At 40.5% G+C, this 25,653-nt stretch overlaps 1 protein-coding gene across 27 annotated transcripts in view; it reads right to left on the reverse strand.

Moving 5' to 3' along the window:
* Mybpc1 (myosin binding protein C, slow-type) overlaps positions 1-25,653 on the reverse strand; it is an 86,951-nt gene that overhangs the window by 23,676 nt on the left and 37,622 nt on the right. For 25 of the 27 annotated variants that reach the window (XR_001779416.2, XR_380342.4, XR_871679.3 and 22 more), the window contains 12 exons: positions 24,554-24,610; positions 18,270-18,436; positions 16,617-16,749; positions 13,662-13,786; positions 12,710-12,815; positions 11,302-11,468; positions 9,440-9,602; positions 7,303-7,409; positions 6,814-6,947; positions 4,018-4,177; positions 1,764-1,868; positions 374-562 (listed from right to left, as the gene is read on the reverse strand). Coding sequence is in view for 17 of the 27 variants with exons in the window: in XM_006513049.4 (XP_006513112.1) it covers positions 374-562; positions 1,764-1,868; positions 4,018-4,177; positions 6,814-6,947; positions 7,303-7,409; positions 9,440-9,602; positions 11,302-11,468; positions 12,710-12,815; positions 13,662-13,786; positions 16,617-16,749; positions 18,270-18,436; positions 24,554-24,610 (1,613 nt within the window). In the remaining 10 variants the exon portion in view is untranslated. The remainder of the gene's footprint in view (positions 1-373; positions 563-1,763; positions 1,869-4,017; positions 4,178-6,813; positions 6,948-7,302; positions 7,410-9,439; positions 9,603-11,301; positions 11,469-12,709; positions 12,816-13,661; positions 13,787-16,616; positions 16,750-18,269; positions 18,437-24,553; positions 24,611-25,653) is intronic. The other 2 variants (XR_871684.3, XM_006513051.4) reach the window with 1 other exon arrangement.

The following is a 25,653-nucleotide window of genomic DNA, read 5'->3' on the forward strand; positions in this document are numbered from 1 at the left end:
AAGTAAGATGCAGTTATAAAGCAAAGGGCTTCATTATCAAAAGTAGCTTAGTCTATGATACTTTAGGAAGGAGAATGGACAGCAGTCACATGGCCTCAGCTTCATGTTTAGAGTCAGGAGTGGCAATGGGAACCACCCACAGCTGCCACTGGAGTTCTGGAAATGAATTCCAGGGCCTACATTCTGAAGATGGTCAACTTCTCCAAAGTCAGTTTGCAGTTCCTACGATATTGCCCTTAACCGTGTCTGGTTTCTCATCCCCCACCCTACCACTCTAAGAAGCTCCAGGTCCAGCCCAGCTTAGAAGTCAGAGGGAAAGCTGCAACCATTTGGGGTAGCGATGTCTCCAGCAGAGGCATTTCTCTGGACTCACCCAAAGGAACAAAGGGCTTGGAGGGCATACTGGGCTTGGAGATGCCAATGGCGTTGACCGCAAAGATTCGGACCTCGTAGGCCACGCCTTCAATCATCTTCTTGGGCTCAAAAGTTGTCTCTTTGCAGAGATCGAAATTCAGTCTCATCCACCTGGAGCTTTGTTTCTTTTTCCTCTCAATAAAGTATCCTATAGGTGAAAAGAAGAGAGACTTGGGTTCCTTGTTTCTCTTTATCTTGTCTCCAAAGTTAAATTTTATTAGACAGCAGTTCTTAAAATTTTGTACGTTATAAGTAGATTGAGTAAAATAGCCAAATACATTTACACTTTATTGCACCTTATCCCACTGGTTGTTGTTAGAGGCCAGATGAAGCAACTGTGAATTCTGTAAAATACAGGTGAAATAATAGGAGTAGAGAAAAATAAAGCTGTACTAGTAAAGGAAGAAAAATGAGTCAGAGGCATGCAGCTCCTAGCATCTTAGTTACTGTCGTTGAGCAATCAAGAGCCAAGAGCCCAGAAGGTTGCAGCAATAGAAATAAGAAGAGAAAAAAAAAGATTAGTTTTGTGTGTTTTATTTCTATCTATAGGAAAAAAAAATCATTTCTCCATATAGGAAGCAAAGTCTCCTAAGAATTTAATGATTAAAAACTCCTTTATCGCACAACTTGTGGTGGTTTGGAGAACGGCTCCCATTAGCTCATATGTTTGAATGCTTAGTTAGTAGAACTGTTTGGGAAGGATTAGGAGGTGTGGCCTCATTTGAGGAGCTGAATCACTAGGAGTAGGCTTTGAAGTTTCAAAAGCTTATATCAGGCCCAACTCCTGGCCTGCTGGCTGCAGATCAGGATTATCTGCTTCCTAATATGATGATCATGGACAAACCCTCTAAAATTGTAAGCAAGCCCCCAATTAAATGCTCGCTTTTATAAGAGTTGTCTTGGTCATGGTGTCTCTTCAGAGCAATAGAACAGTAACTAACACACAACCCTATGTATGGTAGTTACTGACCAGATCAATGGGAGTTAGACTAGGAGCTTTCTCAGAATTGGTTGTTGAGTGAAAAGAGAAAGCAAGTGAGAAAAAGAGACTCTCAGGGGACATGCCATGGAGCTGTTCAAATCCCAAGGAATCACAGAACATCACAATAGATATCTCGATTTCAACAGCTATTTGAAGTCATAGTATATTAAGCACCACCTCTTCCTCTTCTTCCTTGGCAGTACTAAGAGTTGAGTCCAGAGCCTCCTGTATGCTATGCCAAGACTCTACCAACTCAACAGACTTTTTTTCCCTAGATTCAATTTCCAGAATGTATTCTGTTCTAATATGCTTTAAGGGATTGCCAACGGCACTGGCAGTAACCTGGGTTGATCAGTATGTGATTTACCTAAGATTGGAGACCCTCCATCATAGGCAGGAGGCTCCCAGTTCATGATGCACCAGTCATCTCCCACTTCTGTCACATTTGGTGCCACTGGAGGATCAGGGATATCTGTAGTAGACAGAACAGAAAAGTGTTAATAGGAAAAGCAGGGGTTTGGGTGAAAGTCAGAATCTGGTACCAAGTTGTTGTTGTTGTTGTTTTTTCTGAAATACATTTAAAAACTAACTTGGATAAAAAGTCAATACAAGGTAAGTGTATAGTGAGAATTTTGGTTTCTTTAAAAATCCAGTTATGTGAATATGTTTTTGTTGTAATCTCAGGTGTGGGATTAGAGGCTGCTTCACAGCAGGTGATTATGATTTGCCTTGTGCTCTACTAGGAGAGTGACTTTTGCCCAGCTGCAGATAGTTTACACTTGGAACTCTGGGAACCTTTCAGAGGGTATATATAAATGCTAGAGCCCCCAAGAGGGACTGGGGCAGGCATTCCATCTGAGGAGGCTGCTGCTGTTGCTGCTGCTGGTTCCTGTTGCTGCAGTTTGTCAAGTGGTCTTGAGCAAAGAGATGAGAAGGAGAAACTGAATATCGTCATGATGAAGACTGCACTTGACCCAAGGAACCTGATGCCCCTAATCAATAAGAAGTAGTCTAAAGAAGTCTATGACACCTTTTCTCTATAACTTTCTCTCTACCTAGTGTTGGGGGTTGGCAGGGCTTAGGGTGCAGTAAGGATTGGAAGGGAGAATCCCATAAAGTGGCCCTAAAAATCATGCCTACATAAATAAAGGGGAAAGCTCAGTGAAAATCAACAAACAATATCTACAAGTCCTTGAAAACTGTCACATTAAAGGACACATTCCACATGCAACCAGACACCCCTGTTCTTTACTCTGAAAGTAGTGCAAAGAAATTATCACCTAGATCTTAGACATAGGTTTTTTTTTTTTTTAATTACAAAATTAACTTCCAGCAGAGGGAAACCAAGGACTAATTATTGTCAATTTTATATCAAATAGAAGATTCAAGATGTTGATTGGAGAAATTCAACTCAGAATTGGCAAGACACTATGTTAATGTATAGTTTTAAGCTTTTGATAAAGTGACTAATTTGGGGTCACTTTAAAATAATGGTTCCTCAAGGAAATCTGAAGTGAGAAGAGGGGTCCAGGAGAATCTGGAACACTAATAGTCAGGTAGACTCAAGTCACTGGGTTTTAGCTGAGCTAAAATGCATTTAGAAAGCTAAGGATCAATGCACATGATTACCATTCCTCATGATCACTGATTAGCAATTGTGTTTCAATTGGTACCCAAAAGCAACTACCCAGAGCTAGTGAGGTCATGGGTCTCAGAGGAGAACCCGTTACTGGCATTTAACTAAATCAGTACAATTCTGCATTCTAACTACTTATCTTTATGACCACAAATGAGTTCTCACAATGCAGCAAAGAAAACCTCTCTTTGCAACTACCACAACTGTTCAAAATGCAAAAGATCATGGGATGCCCAGCACCAGTTGATACATCTACAACACAAGCCTAAACCCCAAGACTCTGGGAACATTGCAGAAGAGGGGATGGAAAGATTATAAGAGCTGAAGGAGCAGGGCATCTGCTGTTACATTGTGCTCCTAGAAAACAAGGAAGCCTCACCCATGATACCTTAATAATATGCAGCCTAAACAAGACCCAAACAAGAACAGCAGTAAATGTGCTAACACAAAAGGGGGAAATCTCATGGGACTTCATCCATACACAAAGAACTACACAGGCAACTAAGAGACTCTGAGAGTGGGAGAAATATTCTTCCCCAGGGATGAGACCCCAAGTGGTTATCCAACACCAAGTTGTCAGTCCTGAAACCACACAGGTTGTATTTCTACATATGTAGGTGTATGTGTGTGTCCATGAATTTGAGAGGGAGTTATAGGGTGTGGGAGATTCTGGATGGAGGAAAAGAGGTAAAATATTGTAATTATATCTTTATTGCAAAAAAAAAAGTGCTTAAAGATTTTGAAGGGCACCCAAAGGGATGATGACTTTGTAGAGGTATAACCAATAGTCCCAAACACCCCTAACTGTTTAGTTTCTCCAGTGAGTTCTCTAGATGAGAAAACAGAGGAGAAAAATAAGAGGAAGGAAGGTAACACAAAGAAAAACAACAAAGGTAGTAAAAGAGAGATGCTGGTTGGTAAAATAAAGCTATGTGTGGTTTCCTCCTGTCGGAGTCTAAGAGGCTTGTTCTCCTGGAGAACTTACCCACAACCTTAATCTTGATGCTTGCATGTGCTTCTCCAGCCTCATTTTTCAGATTTATGTTGTACACACCAGAGTCGTCTCTCTCTGCCACGTCAATGACCAGTGTGCTGCTGTCAGGGTAGGATTCTGCCCTGATCCGACCACTGCCTTCCATAATAGCCTGAAAAGGAAGAAGCAAACACGATGTGATGGATTGACAAGAGCCACTCTAGAGTATCTGAGGACCTCAGCCAGGCGGGCCCAAGTGTCTGACCTGTACATTGTCAGGTCAATCTACTCCATTTACCCAGGAGGGAACCCAGACTTCATGTGCTCAAGCCCACATTGCTGAGAGGCAGAGAGCCGGGGCTGGATTCAAAAGTCTGTTAACTAGAAGCTTTCCCAAAGAAAGCCAAGGACAGAAAAATACAAGGGAGGTGTCCTTTTGGGATGCCAACTAATATCAGAGACTCATGGATTTCATTTGCATGGATATCTTGAGAAAACGGGAACACGTTGAAAAGGTTGGGAGTGGGGGCACTCATCTTTAACCCCAGCACTCTGGCGGCAGATCTCTGTGATCTGCAAGTTCAAGGCCAGCCAGAGCTACATAGTGAGATCTTATCTCCAAAAAACAAGCAAGGCAAAACGCAAAAACCAAAAAAACATGGCAGCGGGTGAGCAGTGTTGGAAGATGGTGCCAGGATAATCTTCCACTCTGTTTAATATTAAGTTTCCATTTTTAAAAGATGTATTTACTTTCACTTTATGGGTGTGTTGTTCTGCGTGCATATGTCTGTGCACCATGGATATCCAGTATTCCTGAGGGTCAGAAGACAGCCTCAGATCTCCCAGAGCTGGAGTCATAGATGGTTGTTAGCAGCTATGTCGATGTTGGGAACGGACTCCCTGGGTCCTTTGCAAGAGCAACAAGTGCTCTGAACCACTGAGCCAACTCTCAGCCTTAAGTTTCCACTTTGGATAAGGATGTGGAAAGATGACTGATCCCAAGTGGCAGGGAAAAGCTGAGCTGGCAGCTGTACTCTTTGATTTTCTGCTGTGTTAAATTCTTAAACCGCTGAGCTACATCCCCCAACCTCTGATCTCCTAAGCCAGGTGCTCACTGCATAGCCCTGACTGGTCTGGAACTTGCTGTGTAGACCAGACCAGCCTTGAATTCCCAGAGATCCTCATGCCTCTGCCTCTAGAGTACTGGGAATAAAGGCACATGTCACCATACTGGCCCCCACACCCCAGGGCTCCATCTGAGCAGCTTCCACTCCAGTGCATGATCTCCTGCCTCCCTGGGCTTCTTGTATGAAAAAGCCCTAAACGGTCTTTAGGTTATGTCTGGGTGTTTACCCCCTGTATGTTACCTGGATTGAAATATCTCCCTCCCTCCTCTTTCCTCTGCTAGGAACCAGACCCGGGGCTTCATGCATGTCAGGCAAAGGCTCTACCCCCTACTAGCCCCCCCTGTCACTACCATTGGAATATTCTCCCAAGGCAGTAAGCAAGGCAGTGTAGGATATCCTTACTTATTGTTATATTCTGAGCCATCGCTTTTTATAACTTGACCTGGTTCAGATGTCCAGAAATTAACTGTTCACACGGTTTTGTTAATTTGGGGATTACTCTCTGTGTGAGAATTTAAGTTGGGTTCCTGTGGTTCCATTTCTCTGCAAGTAAAAGTCTTAAATTCTGCCTTTAGTCTCCCCTGCAACCCCGCCCCCAGGAAGCCAGGGATTGTTTAAACTGAGACACTTTACCCCCTTCCCCCCCAAGTCCCCATCTTTTGTTTTCTCCTGGTCTCCACCCAGCAGCAGTGGCTTTCTAGGCCTCCCACACACTAATTAAGCTCATTCCCTGTCCTTGACCTTGGTGCTTGCAAGGCCTACACCAGGAGATCACTTCCCTTCGGAATTCAGGGAGGGGAGTCTCTTACTGTCAATCATGGAGGCTTAGGTGGGTGAGGGTGACACTCTGCCCAGTTACTATCACAATATGCTCTTGGGTTTTTCATTTTGCTTAGTGTGTGTGTGTGTGTGTGTGTGTGTGTGTGTGTGTGTTAAAGACAGGGTCTTTTTAGGTAGCCTTTACTGTCCTTTGATAGTGAATACTCCTATCTTAGTCAGTGTAATTGTTATGGAACGGGACACCATACCCAGCTTAGCATGTCCTGTTATTTCCACTGCACTCTTTACTATGCAAAGTGATTTCCTTCTCTATTTTACTTCTTTTCTTCCTTCCTGCTCCATGGCATCCATGGAATATAAGGTGGGACTGTGTTCATAAGTCACAGAATCAGGCTTAGCTAAATAAGTAGGTGGCTAGAAATATAAAAACAAATGATTAATGGATTCATGCAAAAATCAGTTTTTATTCTCTTTTCAGAGGAATTATATCCATAATGAACTTTTTTTTGGACTATTTTTTTTGTTTTCTCTCTCTCTCTCTCTCTCTCTCTCTCTCTCTCTCTCTCTCTCTCTCTCTCTCTCTCTCTCTCTCTCTCTCTCTCTCTCTCTCTCTCTCTGTATGTTGTGTTTAGACAGGGTCTCACTCTTTGACTGTAGCTTTGAATGTCCCAGAACTCATTATGTAGGCCAGGCTAGCTTCCAAATCATAGAAGCCTGCCTGTGTTTGTTTCCAGTGTCGGGATTAAAGACACGAACTACGACACCTGGCTGTAGCATACACTTGATTTGTGCCTCTTCTCTGCACCTGAATCACAGGGTCAGGTCATGTGCATGCACATGCTTGCACATGTGTGGCGTTTGTGTGTGAGCATTGTGCTCAGAGCATGTGAGTGTAACAAACCTTATCTGCTCGGCTCCAGATGGCTTTGGGAGGTGGTTCCCCTGTGACAGGAATCTCCAGGCGAAGCTTGCTTCCAGCTATCACTGTCACTGTGTTATCAGCATCCAGGCCATCCAGGATGATCTTGGGAGGGTCTGGAATAGTCAGCAGGGCTTTTGTTATCACATAGACATTTCCATGTGGTATTTTGGCTAGTGACTGACTACTGATAAGTACTGGTAACAATCAGTTTTTAACCTGGGTAAAACATGATATATATATTTACATATATATGTATGATACACACATACACACATATGAGTCATGAGTCATCATGGCAGTTGGTGCTTGGTACCCTAGAAAACTGCTTCTTGTCATGTTTACAAATCAACCACTTATAATGAATAACAGCACTTGATGTATCTTTTAAGTCATATTGTTTTCATACATTAGAGTCCAAGATAAGCAAACAAGTGGTCAGCTATACAATAATTCCTTCGATCTACTCACCGATGACATGAACTTTGGCAGACAAAGGAACATTGTAGGCATCTGGTGTAAATACATATTCACCTTCATCTTCAATGAGAGCATTGGCTATGACTAACTTGTGGATTCTAAGGAAAGAAGAAAGCACAGGTCTAACACTTTGCAAGGGTATAGAGTATACATGACCCAAACTGAAGAGACATCTGTCCTTTATCCTTCACTTACTTCATATAGGAGAGGGAGGAAGAGAGGGACAGGGTATGGGGAAGGTGTTACTATATTCATTGACCCAAGTCAGATGTGGTTTCGATTATATGAAGTATCTCTACAAATACAACCTGCTTATTATGCATGCAAGCGTCCATTATTCTTTCTCATAACTTCAAAAAGAACAAAATATAGCATCTTAATAATGCTACATTTAAATATAAAAGAAACCACAAAGGAAATAACTGGCTTTGGCTACATATGCCAAAGAGTAATAGTTCTTAGGTTTATGGGCCATGGATCAGTGAGGATTGGATGCAACCTATGGATGCTCTCATTGTAAAAAGTCTGAAAAGTGTGCAGTTTAACCCTGGGAGGTGGTCTCGCAGGCCTGTAATCTCAGCACTGGGGAGGCAGAGACAGGCAGATCTCTGTGAGTTCAAGGTCAGCCTGGTCTACAGAGTGAATTTTAGGATAGTCAGAACTGTTACACAGAGAAACCCTGTCTAGAAAAAAAAGTTTTGTTTTTTTTTTTAAATGTACAATTTGGGCATAGGGGTGCAGCTTAGTGTGAGCACATTAACTTAGCACATGTGAGAGTCAATCCCCAGTACCGCACACATATACTGACATAGACACACATATGAAGGACATAAAGATATTATGAATGTGTGTTTTTATATACATATAAAACTTCAAAGGATTTCAAGTCCCAGAAATCCATAAGTCAAAGCTCAATTTCTTGCCTTAATTCTTTGCTAGATTCTAGGCAATTATGTTTTCCCATAATAAAACAAAAATAGAAGAAAGGACATGTGATAGTTGTTTTTATTAAGGGATGAAAATAATTATGGTTTCAAGGTTTTATTTTATTTTTTAAAGATTTACTTTATTTTTATTCTATGTGTATGGGTGTTTTGCTTGCTTATGTATGTGTACTGTGTGCATGCAGTGCCTGTAGAGGCCAGAAGAGGGCAGGCATCAGATCCGTTGAAACTCGAATTAAGACAGTTGTGAGCCACCATGTGTGTGCTGGCAATTGAGTGCTGATCCTCTGAAAAAGCAATCTGTGCTCTTAACTACTGAACCATTTCTCCAGTCCCATGAAATAAGGATCTTTTGTTTGTTTGTTTGTTTGTTTGTTTTTGCTTTGTTTTGTTTTGTTTTGTTGCTTTTTCGAGACAGGGTTTTTCTTTAGCCCTGGCTGTCCTGGAACTCACTTTGTAGACCAGGCTGGCCTCAAACTCAGAAATTCGCCTGCGTCTGCCTCCCAAGTGCTGGGATTAAAGGCGTGCGCCACCATGCCTGGCGAAATAAGGATCTTAATTTACAATTATTTGCATTCTGGAATCAGGCAACACGTGCTATAAAATAGAAAGAGTGTCCCGATAAACTATGCAGAGAAGTTTGGTATTCTAAAGAGCAGGAGAAACAGCAACAGACAACAAAGTATGTTCTTCCCAAGTTACTTTCCTTTTACAGGTTAAAGCCTCACATCAACTCAATGTGTCCTATTCAAGGGTTTGGCATTATTCCTCATTACCTCAATTTCTGCAACGTTAGATAAACAACTTGGTTTGGGCAAAGTAGAGCGGAACTTTAGCATGGGTTTGCTGGGTCCCATCAGTCCAAACCTATGGTCTCTCAATATCTTATTGAACATTCCGGCCAGCTGGTAATCTGCCAGGTCTTCCACTAGAATGCACATAGTTACTTCTGTAACCACAGCTTTAGATGGTGCGGTTGATAGGTGTTGGCTGATACGCCATGGTTTGAGGTATAGATACAAGATGTGGAACAGGATGTGATTTACAGCAAAGCATCCACCAGTTCTTACTTGACGAGAACTAGGCCATCTCCCTGCTCTCCAAAGAGTCCGTGGATGCATCATTCAGGACATAGGAAAAGTGCCTGTGGATAATTCCTGCGGAGGGTCCACTGGCTTGCTTACCTTCCCTTGTGAACAACCTTCAGACGCTCACCCTCCTGAACAGGGAGGCCATTTTTTGTCCATTTTCCTGGTACATTTTCAGAGATTTCACACTTCAAGCATACTTCTTTCCCAAGTTTTACTGTCTGGTCCGTCAGAGGCGTCGTGATCTTTAGAGGTCTCACTGTAGAGATAAAGAACATTATGGATCCACACCCAAACTCCAGACAAGCGACCATGGTGGCATTTCACAGTGCCCTATAAGATCTTCTTGTAATACATACGTGCTCTGAAGGTGACAACTTACTCCAGTATAGAGGATGTAACCGAGCAGACCCTAGCGTAACACAAGTTCCATCATTTCAAATATCCATGATGATGGTTCTTAATCCATAGGCTATGAACCACATCCATTCACACATAAGTTTTCAACTGTTCATCTGATTTCAAATAATCCACGTGATACTTCATGATGCCCTTAAAGCTTCAGGCATCCCATCACCATCCCCACAAACAAATCTTAGGACCCTTTCAAGGTAAAGCACTGTATTTACCAACCATCTAACATGGGGAAAATACACGACACTGGTTTTTGTTCTTTTGAATGAGGTCTTCGTTTGATTTGTTTAAAAGATTTACTTATTTTTATTTTATATGAATAAGTGTTTACTCACATGTATGTGTATACACCATGTGCATGCCTGGGGCCCATGGAGGGCAGAAGAAGGCATCAAACCCCTTGGAATTAGAGCTACTGAAGGTTGTGAGCCACCATGGGGGAATTCCAATTGAACCCGGGTCCTCTGTAAGAGCAGTGCATGTTCTTAACAACAGAGCCATTTCTCCACCCTTTATTTTGTTTTTAATGTATGACTAGCAGAGGTTTTGTTTTGTTTTGTTTTTTACTGTAATATCCTGTCTTATTTGTTACATAAACCTCATGGTTATTAACACACATGTTTGTGCAGCATAATAATTTTTAGAAATAGATACATTGCATGAAGGTATATAAATGGATATAAATGTCAGATAAAACCCTGCCTATGGTCAACACACATTTTTAGATTAAAGTAAAATGGCCACAGCTCCATGATCATAAGAAGCATGCTGGCATGTTTTTGTTTTTAAAGTCTGTGATCATATGAAGTGCAGCTGGACCAACAAAGGAGTAAAGAAGAAAGATGTCTGCTCTGCATGTGTGAGTGACCCTCGGGATCGTGACATTCAGCTATTTTAGTTCTTGTGGCGGCTGTGAATAGACTGTTTTTGAGAAATCACTACTTTAAGAGGCCATTCGGACAAGAAGATTCGTTCTCTTATGCTTTGGAAGCCTATCACCTGCAAGCAAGCTCTTCAACTGAGAGTTCTCAGCGGCACCGGTGGGCTTTGTACATCAAATGCAATTACAAGTTCCATGTTGAGTGTTAAATCTTCATTTAATGACTTAAGCTTGATAGTGAAGTATAGTTAAGCACTTGGCATATTTATGGTTTGGCACATAATTTTCTGGGTAACTTTTTTGGGGTAAGATTTATTTATGAATTGTACACATTCTGCCTGCATGTATGCCTAAAGGCCAGAAGAGGGCACCCTATCTCATTTTATGATGGTTGTGAGCCACTGAGTAGTTGCCAGGAATTGAACTCAGGACCTCTGGAAGAGCAGCCAGTGCCCTTAACTGCTGAGCCATCTCTCCAGCCCAATGCTTTGCTATTAAACCAAGCAGTTGATTCCTTTCTAAGAGACCTGAGTCCAATTCTACATATTTCAAAATGCCACAAGTAAAAGGATCACACAGAAGGAGAGTTTCCTAAAAGCGGAGTTACTAAACACAATCTTATTTGTAAGCTAATGTAGAAGACATCTACTGGAGCCGTACTTACAGTCAACGCTGAGTTTGGCAGATGATTGTCCCCCGGTTGTCATGGCTGAGTACTCCGCACTGTCAGCCTTTGTTGCCCCTTCTATGATCAACGTGTGCTTTTTGCCTTCAACTTTAATCTTGTATCTTGACTTTGGACCAGGGAAGATCTCTTCACCATTCTTAAACCTGAATTAACATGGATTTACAGGGAGGAGGAAGAGGTTCAGAGGGAAGAGGAAGGCTTTAAAGAATAGTAATGGGAGATATAATCAAACTAAATCATATATATACACATATACATATATGTATATCTCCTATATATGAAATATTTCACAAATATATGTAGTATATATTTGTGAAACCAAAAAAAAGAACCCTTTAATTCCAGGAACTAAATGTTAGTTTATTGTTTTATTGCAGAGTCTTCAAGGTTCCTAACAGATCCCAGATACACAAGAAGGATTTGTTAAAGAGCAGGACTTCATTAACAGGTCTACTGGTAGATCCACCAGCTGAGCCCTAGTGTAACAAGCATCGTGTACAGGTCACACTAAAAGGTTGTGAGCGCCTGTTCTCCTTCAGTCAGAGGCAGTGCTAAGCGTACATCTGGCTCCACTTCCAGTCTCACAGCATAGTTTTATGTGTGTTCTGGATTAGGACTAACACTCTTTTCCGTGCTGACGACTGATGTATCCTTTGCTATGCTTCTCTTAATATCACACTTCATTTCACCGTCTTAAATCTTCTAGTACTTAATTTTGAGCAAACGCGAATGGAGCATGCAATAGAAGGCTCTTTGGTTCCCACCACCTCAAGCTTTTGTTTGTTTGTTTGTTTAAGTGTGTGCACATGTGAACGTATGTGAGCTAGTCAACCGAGGGCCTCACATAAGCTAACTATACCTCACCACTAAGCTATGCCCCCTGGACATTTTTAAATTTTTGAAAGGAGTTTGTGATTTTCAGCCTACCATATCTTTCCAGGGAACTGAAAGAATAAAGTGATGAAAACTGAACTCTTAGGGCAACAGTGGTGGAGCCTGGGGCCTTGAATGTGCTAGGCAAGTGCTCGCATTCCCAGCGACAATGAGGACTTAAATAGAAAACAGGGACATTATGTTTTCCCATATTAGACACTAGTAAGGCCTGCTGCAAAGTTTAAGAATACCCATGGTCTTTCTAGTCAAAAAAGTCTTAGGGAACCTGTGTGATCCATTTGTCAGTAAGTCCCTCCCTCCCTGTATATATCTGCATAGATTTCTAGGAGTTGGCTTTTCAGATCATAGTACATTTTTGTTTATCATCTCTGCTAGTATAAAAGAGGTTTTGATCATTTCCATGTTTAGAAGCCACTCCCATGTTTCATTCTATTCGTTATGAAGATGCTTTGTCAATTAGAGACAGATAGGTATCAGCAAAGCCATGTACCATTTTACATTGGCGTCATCTTCAGACACCTCAACTTCCATCTCTACCCTCTCCCCACAGTAAGCGTTCATGTCTTCCAGCTGCTTAGTCACCATGATTGGAGGCTCTGGTTGGAAAAAGGGAAATCAAAAATCATTAAAGTATCCAAAGCCAGTGTCTTGAACCCCCAGTTTGTTCACAGAGGAAATGGCAGCGGTGGGAAAGAATCATCAATGAATCACCCAATGGGTAAATTGGAGGTGATACTCCCTATGTCTGCACATGGCAAAACAAACAGCTAATGATGCTGGTTCGCCCAGTTTCAGAACTATTCGAATCAAATTGGAGAGAACAGAAAATGCACACCAAATATCCTACCTTCATGAAGCAAGGTACCAGGCAGTAGATAGTTTGGATGAAGGAGAATCTATAAAGCCTGAAGGTTTTGATTTTGCCCCTCAACCAAGGAGAGGGGATGGGGTTGTCTGTAATTGGGGGGCTTAATAAAAGAAATAAGGTCAACTCAGCTTTCTCTGACTATTTCAGCTGCTCTTCTGACACCGGTGAATGATGCCCTCATCTTAATGGAGCTGCTTTCATTCAGTCAAGCAAGTAAAATGTGGATCATCCAGCCATTAGAGTATGTTAGTTTTCAGAAGCTATAGCTAAAATAACCCATCTTACAGAATAGTGTTTGCCTTAAAGTCAAAGCTACAAGGCAGTTTCATAAAGAGATGTCTCTCTCCCCTCAGCTTCTCTCTTCTTCAACAAATCAGAAGACTAAGTAGGACTCAGTATACCTGCCATTGTAATGGACCTGCAATACTGAGCCAATCTAACAGGCAAGCCAAAGGCTTCTAGAGGGGCGATTGCTTCTCTGGGCTGAAGGGGCGACCTTGCCTTTGGCTTGGGTCAGTGTCCCTGGGATGAGAGCCCTACCCCCTTGGTAATGCAAGAAAAATTTTCCTTTTACCTCTTACAAAGAGCTCAGTAGAACATTTCTCATCTCCAGCTGTCACATAGTACTCCGAATCATCTGTCAGCGAACAGTTATTAATAAACATGATTCTCTCGTTTCCTTTGTGCTCAAAGATGTATCTGTTTTAAAAAGGAAGAAGGCATAGTTTGAGATGTTGATTTTTCTACTTTACTAGTAAACTTGGCTTATAATTTGTTAATACTCAAGCATCAAGGATAAAGCTGTGATCTATTATTTATGTAGCAATCTTTAATATGTCCAATTAGTGTCAACCCAAAGCTCACTTTTATTTTTGTGACACGTGGAAATATGTATATATTTTACATACTATTTAATTTGTTATTCTTTGCTTTCATATAAGTTTTCAGTGTAAATGTAAAAAATTCTCATACAGTTATTTCTTTTTTTTTTCCATTTTTTATTAGGTATTTAACTCATTTACATTTCCAATGCTATACCAAAAGTCCCCCATATCCACCCACCCCCACTCCCCTGCCCACCCACTCCCCCTTTTTGGCCCTGGTATTCCCCTGTACTGGGGCATATAAAGTTTGCAAGTCCAATGGGCCTCTCTTTCCAGTGATGGCCGACTAGGCCATCTTTTGATATATATGCAGCTAGAGTCAAGAGCTCCGGGGTACTGGTTAGCTCATAATGTTGTTCCACCTATAGGGTTGCAGATCCCTTTAGCTCCTTGGCTACTTTCTCTAGCTCCTCCATTGGGAGCCCTATGATCCATCCTTTATAATAGCCAGAAGCTGGAAAGAACCTAGATGCCCCTCAACAGAGGAATGGATACAGAAAATGTGGTACATCTACACAATGGAGTACTACTCAGCTATTAAAAAGAATGAATTTATGAAATTCCTAGCCAAATGGATGGACCTGGAGGGCATCATCCTGAGTGAGGTAACACATTCACAAAGAAACTCACACAATATGTATTCACTGATAAGTGGATATTAGCCCCAAACCTAGGATACCCAAGATATAAGATATAATTTGCTAAACACATGAAACTCAAGGAGAATGAAGACTGAAGTGTGGACACTATGCCCCTCCTTAGATTTGGGAACAAAACACCCATGGAAGGAGTTACAGAGACGGAGTTTGGAGCTGAGATGAAAGGATGGACCATGTAGAGACTGCCATAGCCAGGGATCCACCCCATAATCAGCATCCAAACGCTGACACCATTGCATACACTAGCAAGATTTTATTGAAAGGACGCAGATGTAGCTGTCTCTTGTGAGACTATGCCGGGGCCCAGCAAACACAGAAGTGGATGCTCACAGTCAGCTAATGGATGGATCATACAGTTATTTCTTAACCCACTTTGGGAAGATAGAGTTGGTTGAGTGTGTTAGAAAGATTTTTAACTCCATAATTCTTCAAATAATTATGTATTGATTATGTACTTTACAAAGTGGCCGAGACGTTATCTTATTCATTTACACATGTTTCCTTCATTCTTTAGTCCACAAACACAGAATATTTTTGTTGGATGAATAAATTGCTTGTGCAATTTAAGCAATAGCGAACCTTAATTGATAAGATCAACAACAAATATATAGTCTCTTAAATGAGTTGAAGTACTAGGCCTATTGCATCACAGTTACTCTCTATTAAGAAAGCATTTTCCTTGCTGGCGAGATGGCTCAGCCGTTAAGAGCACTGACTGTTCTTTTAGAGGACTTGGGTTTGATTCCCCGCACCTGTATGGTAGCTCATAACCCTCTGGAACACAACTTCTGGCCTCCAGAGGCACCAGTGGTACACAGACATACATGCAAGGCAAAACACCAATACAGATCAAATCAAATCCATTAAAAAAAAAAAAAGAAAGTTTAGAAACAGAACACTAGAAGTCAAGGAGAGACAATACTGATTATATCTTATGCTAAATATGTGTGTTGATTATGGTGGAGCACATGAGAGCATTCATACAGCTGAGCCAAAAACAAAATTGGGGAAAATCTCTCAAATTAAAGACTTTGAGAACATTTTCTAGTAAGGCCAACCAAGAAAAATCATGTCTGAGTGAGTCCAAGTCATCTTCAAGATACTGTTGCACCAGATATAAATACTAATCTGTCACCTCAAAGTCATGCTGTTTGGCATAAGCCCATGGAAAAGCTGGAGACCACTTCACTGTATTCTAGAAGTGACAGGTTTCTGGGATTAAAGACTGTGTCGATGTATATGTGGCATTTTCTAACTGAAAACGATATACTGGAACTGAAGATCTCCCAGACTGAGGCGGATCTCTATGAAGTAGTTGCATAACAGACTAGCAATACTGTCAGGTACGGGGGATCAGTTTCACTCCTTCCTTTGGAAGAGGGACAAGACGTAATAAAATACAGGCTTAGGTTTACATTTCATTATCTTACCATTAAATAATTCTGTTCAGATGTAATGTTGTGGGGACTGCCAAGAGCGCCCAATTAGATGTTCAGCCACTATCAAAAACTCATGTTATTTTGGGGAAACCAAAACAAACCAAACAAAATCAAAACCTTCTATTTAAGAGATGTGATTTTCATCTGACATATCAAATTTATATTCCAAATATTTCCAAGTTTTATTATTTTGAATAGAGAGAAGCTTGGCAGTGCTTTGAGATAATGACATGTAATATGTAGCGACACAAAATAATTGTGACTCACTTGAAAAGCCTCAGAAAATGGGAGAGTTCCTCTTACATAGCACTATGACTTTCAGAATTCCAAAATCCATGAAAAGTGATGTCCACCTTTTTCCTCTCTCCATACAGGTTTACATTATAAACACACACAGGGGAAGAGACCACCACATGGACAGCCAGCCAGCCAGAGCAGAGCTCACACTGATGGATGACATATGCCCAGAAAGTTCTTCGATTCCATAAAAGTTAAGTCATGCTATTGTGTATTTATATTTTAACCAAACCTTTTAAAACCCACTTACTTTGTGCTGGGTCGAATCTCTTGGCCATTTTTAAACCATTTCACCTCCAGTTTTGGGTCTGCCAACTCCACGACAAATCTCACTTTGCCTCCTTTATCCACCTGATATGCAGGATCGAGAATTTTTGCAAAAGCTGTAGATATAAACAAACAAACAAACAAAAGTGAGAACAGGTATACACAAAGGCTACAAGTTTAAGTAGCTAATGTATATATGAAAAATCTAAGAACACAAAGATGTCTCAGGGGAGAACAAGGTCGGAAGCCTTCCCAATTACTGTGTCTACTTCAGAGTTTTGTTGACATGCGGATGGTAAGATGGGTTAAAATTTGAAGAGAATTTATGTTTTTAAGAGAAGCACGAGAAAAATAGTGCTACTATTAGTTTTAGGTTATGCTTATTTATTTTTGTCTGTGCCTGCATGCATGTTGGGGATTGATGTTGGAAGAGAACTTTGAGGGCGTGTGTTCTCGACTTTCGCCATGTGGGTTCCAGGGTTCGAACTTAAAAGTGTTAGATTTGGCAGGAAATGCCTTTACTCTAACTGGCTTATGTTCACTTTCTCCCATGTTAAAGAGAGAAAAAATTAATATTAGATTTCCAGCTGGTTACCTAGCACACGAATTCAGAACTCAGTGTTTAGAAAGGCCAGTGTGGTAAAGGGGTCATCAGCTGGCTCTCCACTTTAGTGGATGCTTCTGGAATCCTGAAGTAGGAGGTCTGAATCAGCAGGGATGGCTGAGCTGCGCAAACAAAGCCACAGATAGGGCCTCCCAAGGGCCAGTTCATCAGCCACCAATTAAGAGTGACATTTAGAAGAGAGGATCAGATTTTAAAAACAGCACAATTGGAAGTTTTTTTTAAAAAATTCCATCTGAACATGAAGTGAAACAATAATAGGCTTAATATCACTCTGACATATTATACAACTGAAAATGGACAATGACCCAGCACAGAAAAGTTGGAAGAACTATTGGCTTACTTGAAATACATGCCTTTCTTCTTTTTTCCCCCCTATCCTCAACTTTTTGTTGCAAATCATAGGCAAGGGAACCCATCCTGGAAACCTTATTGGGAGTGAGAGGCAAATTCTTGGGACCCAGTCAAAAGGGTGGAAGTGTCTGGTAGAAAACAGAGGGCTGGCGAGATGGCTCAGCGGTTAAGAGCACCGACTGCTCTTCCGAAGGTCCTGAGTTCGGGTCCCAGCAACCACATGGTGGCTCACAACCATCCGTAACGAAATCTGATGCCCTCTTGTGGAGTGTCTGAAGACAGCTACAGTGTACTCACATATAATAAATAAATAAATCTTAAAAAGAAAAAAAAAAAAAAAAAAGAAAGAAAACAGGCAGAACCTTGTCTGAAGAAGAATCAAGGGTAGAGAGTGAGGGAGATATGAGCCTGGAAAAATGGAGGCTTGGAGAGGTTCCTAGAGGCCACGGGGATACAGTCTTTGCTTCCTGTGTGACATCTACGGTACTCTAAATGTGCTGACCCTGAGTGTGAGGAGCCATGCACACACTACCAACACAACCCAAGACTATATTCCACATGACTCCAAAGTTTCGTCCCAATCTGGTCGCATAGGATGCGACCACACACACACACAGTACTAGGTGGCCCTGTCCCTGCCACGCCATTAGGTGTGCTCACCTGCGCTCTTCTTTTCCACCCTGCGCATGCGCTTGAGCCGCTTAAGCATGCCACGCAAGTCGGTGATGCCATACTGGAAAGCGATCTTCTCGTATTCGTTGGGGTTGGCATTTTTCAGCAGCTCCCACACGTCTATCTCAGGCTCCTCTTCCTGCTGCTTCACCTCCCTGGCCCGGAAGAACGGTCATCTAGGTTAGAAACTGTCCTGGCCCCTAAAGACCAGTGATGCTAAAAGTTCTGCTTGGAGCTACCAACTGAGTCGACTTGATGTCTTGGGAAACTTCCGGAGAGTAGATCAAATATGTACCCTTGACCTTTACTGTTCCAGTTTAAAAACGCAAATGTAGGAGGAGCAGAAATGTCTTCCTGAGATATTTTCCTTTCAGTTTTTAAAGGTCCGATCGCATTTGATCTTTGCCAAAAGGTCAAGGAGTCATTGAAGGTGAGATTCTTCAGAAACTTAAAAATAGATCTCACCCCACATGCGGGTAGTGGATTCAGTTTGAAAAGTGGATTAAGAATTAAGATTTAAGTCAGGGGGTAGTGGCGGATGCCTTTAATCCCAGCAGAGGCAGGCAGATCTCTGAGTTCAAGGCCAGCCTGGACTACAGAGAAAGTTGCAGGACAGCCATGGCTACACAGAGAAACCCTATCTCGAAAAACAAACCAAAACAAAGAATTAAGATTTAAAATTGGTCTCTGGGTGGAAAAAAAAAACATTCCATATATTTTGGTGTGAACATAATCCAGGCAGTATTTCAAACCTTTAAATTTTTCTAATACTTGTTCTGTCACATTAATATATGACCCCCAAATCTTGATCACTGACCAAAGAATGTGTAGGCCACAAAGAGGAGTTTGTGACTACATCACTTCAGGGGCAGAGGTAGGTGGGTCTCTGTGAGTTTGGGGCTAGCCTGGTGAACATAGGGAGTTTCAGGCTAGCTGGAACTACATAGTAATATTCTGTCCATAAAAAAATTAAAATACATTACTCTCCTCAATTTCAAAACTACAAAACAAAAACAAAACTCAGAAGTGAGCTTTTTATTGAATGAGCTTAGGTATAAATTGAAGACATAATTGAAACTGATTTTTTTCTTGGGGGGATAAATAGTCCTGATTATTTTGTTTAAGGTTAATTGACTATTTTAAAAAATTAGGTTAGTTTGAAAAACTACAGCTATAACTTACTGTGACTAAGACTGGTTTCAATGTGGTTTTATGGAAAACTGGTCAATAAGTTGTAGTTAGTGTGAAACTATGCTGATGTAAACGATGGGTTATGTTGCTTTATCATAGCAATCGTACTCATGTCTGAATTCCCTCTTTAAATTCATACGCTCTCAGAGAAGGAAATATACTCTCAACTTAGAACCTAGGGGAACTTAGGCAAGGATAATGTCTAAGGATCCAATTCCATCTTACCTTGCTGTGCCTTCCCACCCAGTGTAGAAAATGATGCTCATCTAGGGCGGGAAGGCTGGGAAAGGTCTTTGGTCTGCCATCTCAATGGCAATGGCTAGCCCACACCATTAAGGAAATGTGCCTAGGGGCTGGAGAAATGGCTCTGCAGCTAAGAGCACACAATGGATCTTGCAAAAGATCTAAATCTGGTTCCCAGCGCCCACGCTGAGAAGCTCACAACTACCTATAACCCTAGCTCCAAAGAATCCAATACCCTCTTCTGGTCTCAGGGACACCCCCGCGCCAAATTCTTTAAAAGTCTTTTTTCAAAAGGAAAAAGAAAGAGAAAGCATGTCTTAAAAACCTCAAGACACAGCTGAGCAAGATGATTACACACCTTCAATCCCAGCACTTAGGGAGGCTGAGGCAGATGGAGCTCTGAATTTAAGGCCAGACTGGACTACATAGCAAATTTCAGGTCACCTAGGACTACACAGCAAGACTGTGTCTCAAAAACAAATGAAGAATAAGCATTCTTTTCATCTCCCTGGAATGAAAATATGCTTGGTGTTTATATACAGAAGTTGAAAAACTAAAAACTATCCTTAGGTTGGAACATTACTAATAATTTTCCAGATTCACTAACTTTACAGACTGAAAGTGGTCTTCATTTCAAGTTCATCTTTTAAAGTATTTTAAACTGGGAGCTGTAGAGATGACTCAGTAATTAACACTGCTCTTTCAGATAACTTGAGTTCTCAGTTCTTAGCACCCATGTGGAGTAGATCATGACAGCTTGTAACTCCTGCCCCAAGGGACCTGAAGCCCTTTATGGCTTCCATGGTCACCCACATACATGACTTGGCACTTGCTCAAACAGACACAAATAATTAAAGGTAATGAAAATAAATATTAAAACTATTTTAAATTTGGAGAACTATAGTTAAAGTGTTTAAGTACACATGTGCATATCTTCTATGAGTTATCTCCTTAATCTACTAAGGTTTCCAGCCCATTCCAGACTAAATATATTCACCCAAACTTTAGAATTATTTCATACTTAGATTATATTAAATCTGGAGATTTTATTTTAAAACTTTATATATATATATATATATATATATATATATATATATATATATATATATATATATATATATATATGAGTACACTGTTGCTGTCTTCAGACACACCAGAAGAGGGCATCAGGTCTCATTACAGATGGTTGTGAGCCACCATGTGGTCGCTGGGAATTGAACTCAGGACTTCTGAAAGAGCAGTCAGTGCTCTTAACCACTGAGCCATCTCCAGCCCTGGAGATTTTGTTAAATCTGTTATTTTAATCAAGAGGAATTATGTCATATGTATCTCAATTTACATGTTTTATATTACATTTGGTGGAGAAATATAAAGATATCAAAGTCTATATAATTTATTCTGTTCTAGGTTTTCTTTTAACATGGCTCATGTAGCCCAGGCTGGCCTTGACTTTATGATGTAGCCAAGGATGACCTTAAACTTCTGAACCTCCCTCTCACACCTCCTAAGTATTGTGACTACAGGTGTAGACCACCATGCCCAATTTATGTGGTGTTGATAATCGAACCCATGGCCTTGTAGACTCCAGGCAAACACTCTCCCCCCCTAAGCTACACTCCCAATATTTATTATAATTTAAATAACTACAGGAGACACAATGAAACAATGAGACCTACTAGGTTCACGAGGTGAATATTTACAGGGAAACCAGTAAAAATGCTCACCGTTTCCTAGAGTAGACTCACAGTCCATCATCCTCTCCATCCTCTACTGAAGTGTGAGGAGATGTACTTTTCCACTGTGCTCCTTATCAAAGTTTGTACGTGGACATTGATGACCCTTTTTTCTTCTTCTTTTTCTATCACTTTATGGCATCCCCCAATTTAAACAGAAGCATTTATTTTGGAGGAATAGGAAGGTCAAAGCCATCTTCTACAGAGGTATCTTTACTAATCGTGGTGGCTGCTCAGGACACTGTGTGGTTAACTGAAGTACAGTGGGGAGAGAAATCCAGAGTCTGGATTCCTTCGCATCACTGGGATAGACCTGTATAGTGTTGGCTGTACTTCTTGCTACATGAAAAATTTCTATAAATTCATGGTCCCCGTGAACCACAAAAAGGTTTATAGAAATTTTATGTAGAATAAGGCTTCTAAGTATTTATAAAGGTATAATCCCATATGAAATACTGCCCCAAAGATTAGTCCTGATTCATCTAGTGTATATTGAAATAAGCTGGCTTTCATATGCAAAGGGAGAACTTTCCGTACACAGGATACTGGTTCTACTATTTATTCCAATAGAGCTTTTACCACATACTTCCAGAGAAGTACAAAGGGTAACCATGTGTCATGACCACAATGAGAACACATGCAATCACAACTTAGTAAGAAACACACCCCTTCTGTGGTTATAATGGTGGGTTAGTATGCAAACATTAGATGAACACGGTCTTACATGAACAATCCAATGAGCTTGTGCCTTAATTAAAGGGTGTAATGGAAATGAGAACTGGAGACATAGTTGCTGCCCTTTTCCCCAGGACTCATTTCCCCCCTTAATTATTTGGACTATATAATTTGATTCCTCTTTCTTCCCTATGCAAATTGTTGGTAGAAACAGCCTGTTATGTTTTTCTTCCCCTTTCCTTTTTAAATCAAACCATGGCACTAGATTTACAGTAGCATATCCTGATTGTACTCATGTGTGTGTGTGTGCACATGTGTGTGACTGTGTGTTTATATGCGTGTGTGCTCATGTATGCATGAGTGTATGTGTGCATGTGTATATGCATGTGTGTGTTCACATATCCATGCCTGTCTATGTGTTCAGGAATAAGTGTGTGTGTGTGTGTGTATGTGTGTGTGCATGCACGTGGACTTTGTATGAAGACAAATGCATTAAAAGAAAATGTTAGGAAGTGCATGGCTTCTGCTACCTGTTATATTTAATTTAATCTTTACAATTCTATTGGTTTTTATTTTCTCATGCACAAATGTGGAAAGCCCACTCAGAGAGGACATACATTTTACGCAAAGTCCCCTCGTAAATCCTACACTGTCAAGAAAGTGTGATCGATAATACTGGATGCTTATTTTCATTTTATGGCCATAATTCACCTCTTGGTGTTGAGATTTAAATCTGTCATGCTAGCATAGAAATATTTATTTATTCTTCTCTGTAGATGAGACCCTGCTTTATTTCTTGGGACATTATCTAGCTTTAGTTTCTACAGAGAAAGCAGTTGGCATTTTCCAGTTGAGTCTTGTGTGCCTCCCTTGTAGTGGACAGTGTGATGCACTTTGTAAATGACAGTCTTAGTCTCTGGGGCAGACTTGGGTTCCATTTCTAACCTGGAGCCACAGGGACGGTATTGACCCAGAAAGAAAAAAGAAAAGAAACTTGGATTTGGGTCTCTGCTTTACCTGTTCCAAAGTGACTCTGTCTAAGAGGCTCAGTGGCTCAGGACCCTGGCTTCTCACTTGAGGCTGACAATTCACATACTGATGCTTTAAATCTACTTTGGGAATTAATTAATATTAGTTAAACTAATAGTTGAAATATCAAAATGATGTGTTTGATATTGCCACGTGCATGGATGAATATTTATCACTAATTAGTAAATTACACAGATTAATGGTTCTGTTTTTTAACTGTATGTTGGGGACTCTGATTGAAACCTTCATTATGTTAACTTGAAAAAAGCCATCCAATGAAACTGAGAATATGAACACAAGCCCAGTTTCTTTTTTAAGACTTTATAATTTTTCAAGAACATTTGTACTGTTCCTCTAATGTCAAAAAGAGAACTAAAGTTATTTTTTAAGATAAACCTGAAAAGCTGAATGAAAACTAATGCCAAAATTATAATTATTATTAAGACTAATAAGTTTACTGTCTACTCACAAATCTAGATAAATATATAAATATAATATATATTTAGATAAACTTAGATAAAATATAGTCCCTGTAAATAACACTTTCTTTTTTTTCACTATAGAAAATGTCTTATAGTTGCAAATAACACATAATATAGTGTAATATAGTCTACTATATAATGTTTTATGTATACATATATGGACAAAAACCCTATAACATGGTTATATGCTGAATCTCCTTATGGCTATCCTGGATGTTCTACTACACAAGACAACACTGGCAAGGATCTATGAGTGATAACTTTATTTCTGCTTACTACTATGTTCCATTAGTTCTAAAATGTATATCTAGAGGATGGCATTTTAAACATCTCTGGAATAAGGGTGTGTCTTGTAACCAACACTGTGTCATAATAAAATACTTAGGAAAAAATCATTCATCTAGGTAGTGTCTAATGAAATATCAATCAGCATGTCTTCAAATCAATAATGTCTGAATATGAGCCATAAATAATATATCAAAGTGAATCTGCCTATTGCAAAGACCACACCGCCCAAAATGTGTAATTGTCATCTTCAGTCAACTGTCAAAAAATCAAAGGTAGAGCAAATGCTGTATTTATCCAGTCATGGAAGAGAAATGGATGTAGTCTTGGCTGTTTCTGGGCATTTAAGACTTATGTCTCAGTTATCAAATTTCCTCACCCTCGACTAAGAAAATACACGGAAACTCATCAAACACAAAGGCAGAAAGTTTAGGAAGCACCAAGGCACCACGTTAGTACGCACTTGTCGCGCTCTCTCTCTCTCTCTTAGTTGGCTGTTATGTTCTAGAAGCGAAACGCATATTAAGAAATGACAATTTTTTTTTTTTGAAAAGCATTCAGCTGAAATTTGACTTTTCTGGGTGGGTCTAAAAGATCCAGGCCACAGTGCCTCCCCGAGCCACTTGATTCTCACCTACGTTTCAGGAGACCACTAAAGTCAAGTTCCCCTGCATCCTCTTGACCTTCTCCACTGTCATTAACAAAAGAAAAGTGTTTAATGCAGACACAGAGACGCGTCCCCCTCCTCCCCCCCATGAACACTCTACACGGAATGTATATGCAATCTTGGACCGGCACACGAGGACTATATCAACACAAACGATTTCTTTTCACACAAGTGACACTGTACGTTTTTGGAGTACATCCTTGTGGAAAAGGAGATATCAGGAGCTTGTGTTACTGAATGGTTGTAGAACATACAATGTATATTGCATGTATATGAAACTGCTTGGATTTGTGTTAAAAACCAGATAACACAAATGCACTGAAGGCAAGCAACACAAAGTACTTTGTTTTTGCAAGTTGGGGGCTCTGGAAAGAAAGCTGTGTAAAAAGCAAAGGACTTTAGCTGATCTCTGTTAACCATGGAAGGCAGAGATTGGCTTGAAAGACAAAGGGTTGCTTGTCAGACATATAAGGCCACAGCCTTATGTCTAAAGGTATCCTCTATGCCCAGGAATAGATGAATCAGATAAGCGATACCAACTGGGCTTACAAATGGAGCTACTCACTGTAGTGCTTTCTAGAAGATGCATTTCTTTCTGCTTTAAAGAGACCACTGTGTGCAGTAGGTCATTTATGTTTTTCTTGCTAGCACCTTTTAAAGTGAAGTTTTCAAAGAAAAATGTTCTCTCTTGAGTTGCTAATGAACTCTTTCTTAGGATCTGCCTAAGGCATGTCCTATGGAGAAACGCATCTTATATCAGGCATGCAGCCGCTGTCCTGACTTGCTAAGAAGCCGCGGTGCTGGCATTTAAACCGTACTATTTATGCACTTACTTACATGGTTAATTTTTAATGGAGATTTTGTTTCCTGCTCTTTGCAGATGTTAGTTGTAGTTTCTAAGAAAAGAGTCTGTGGGTTTAAAAACAGTGTGTCTAACATGTAAGTCTTAAGAAATTAAACCCGACGAACACGCTTTCAGGTTTTCTATTAGCAGGTGGCTGAGGACTTTTTGAAGTGAACACATTTCTATGATTTCAAAGCACAAAACAGTACTACCTCTCTTAAGA

Source organism: Mus musculus, chromosome 10 (genome assembly GCF_000001635.26).
Source record: "Mus musculus strain C57BL/6J chromosome 10, GRCm38.p6 C57BL/6J".
Classification (NCBI taxonomy): domain Eukaryota; kingdom Metazoa; phylum Chordata; class Mammalia; order Rodentia; family Muridae; genus Mus; species Mus musculus.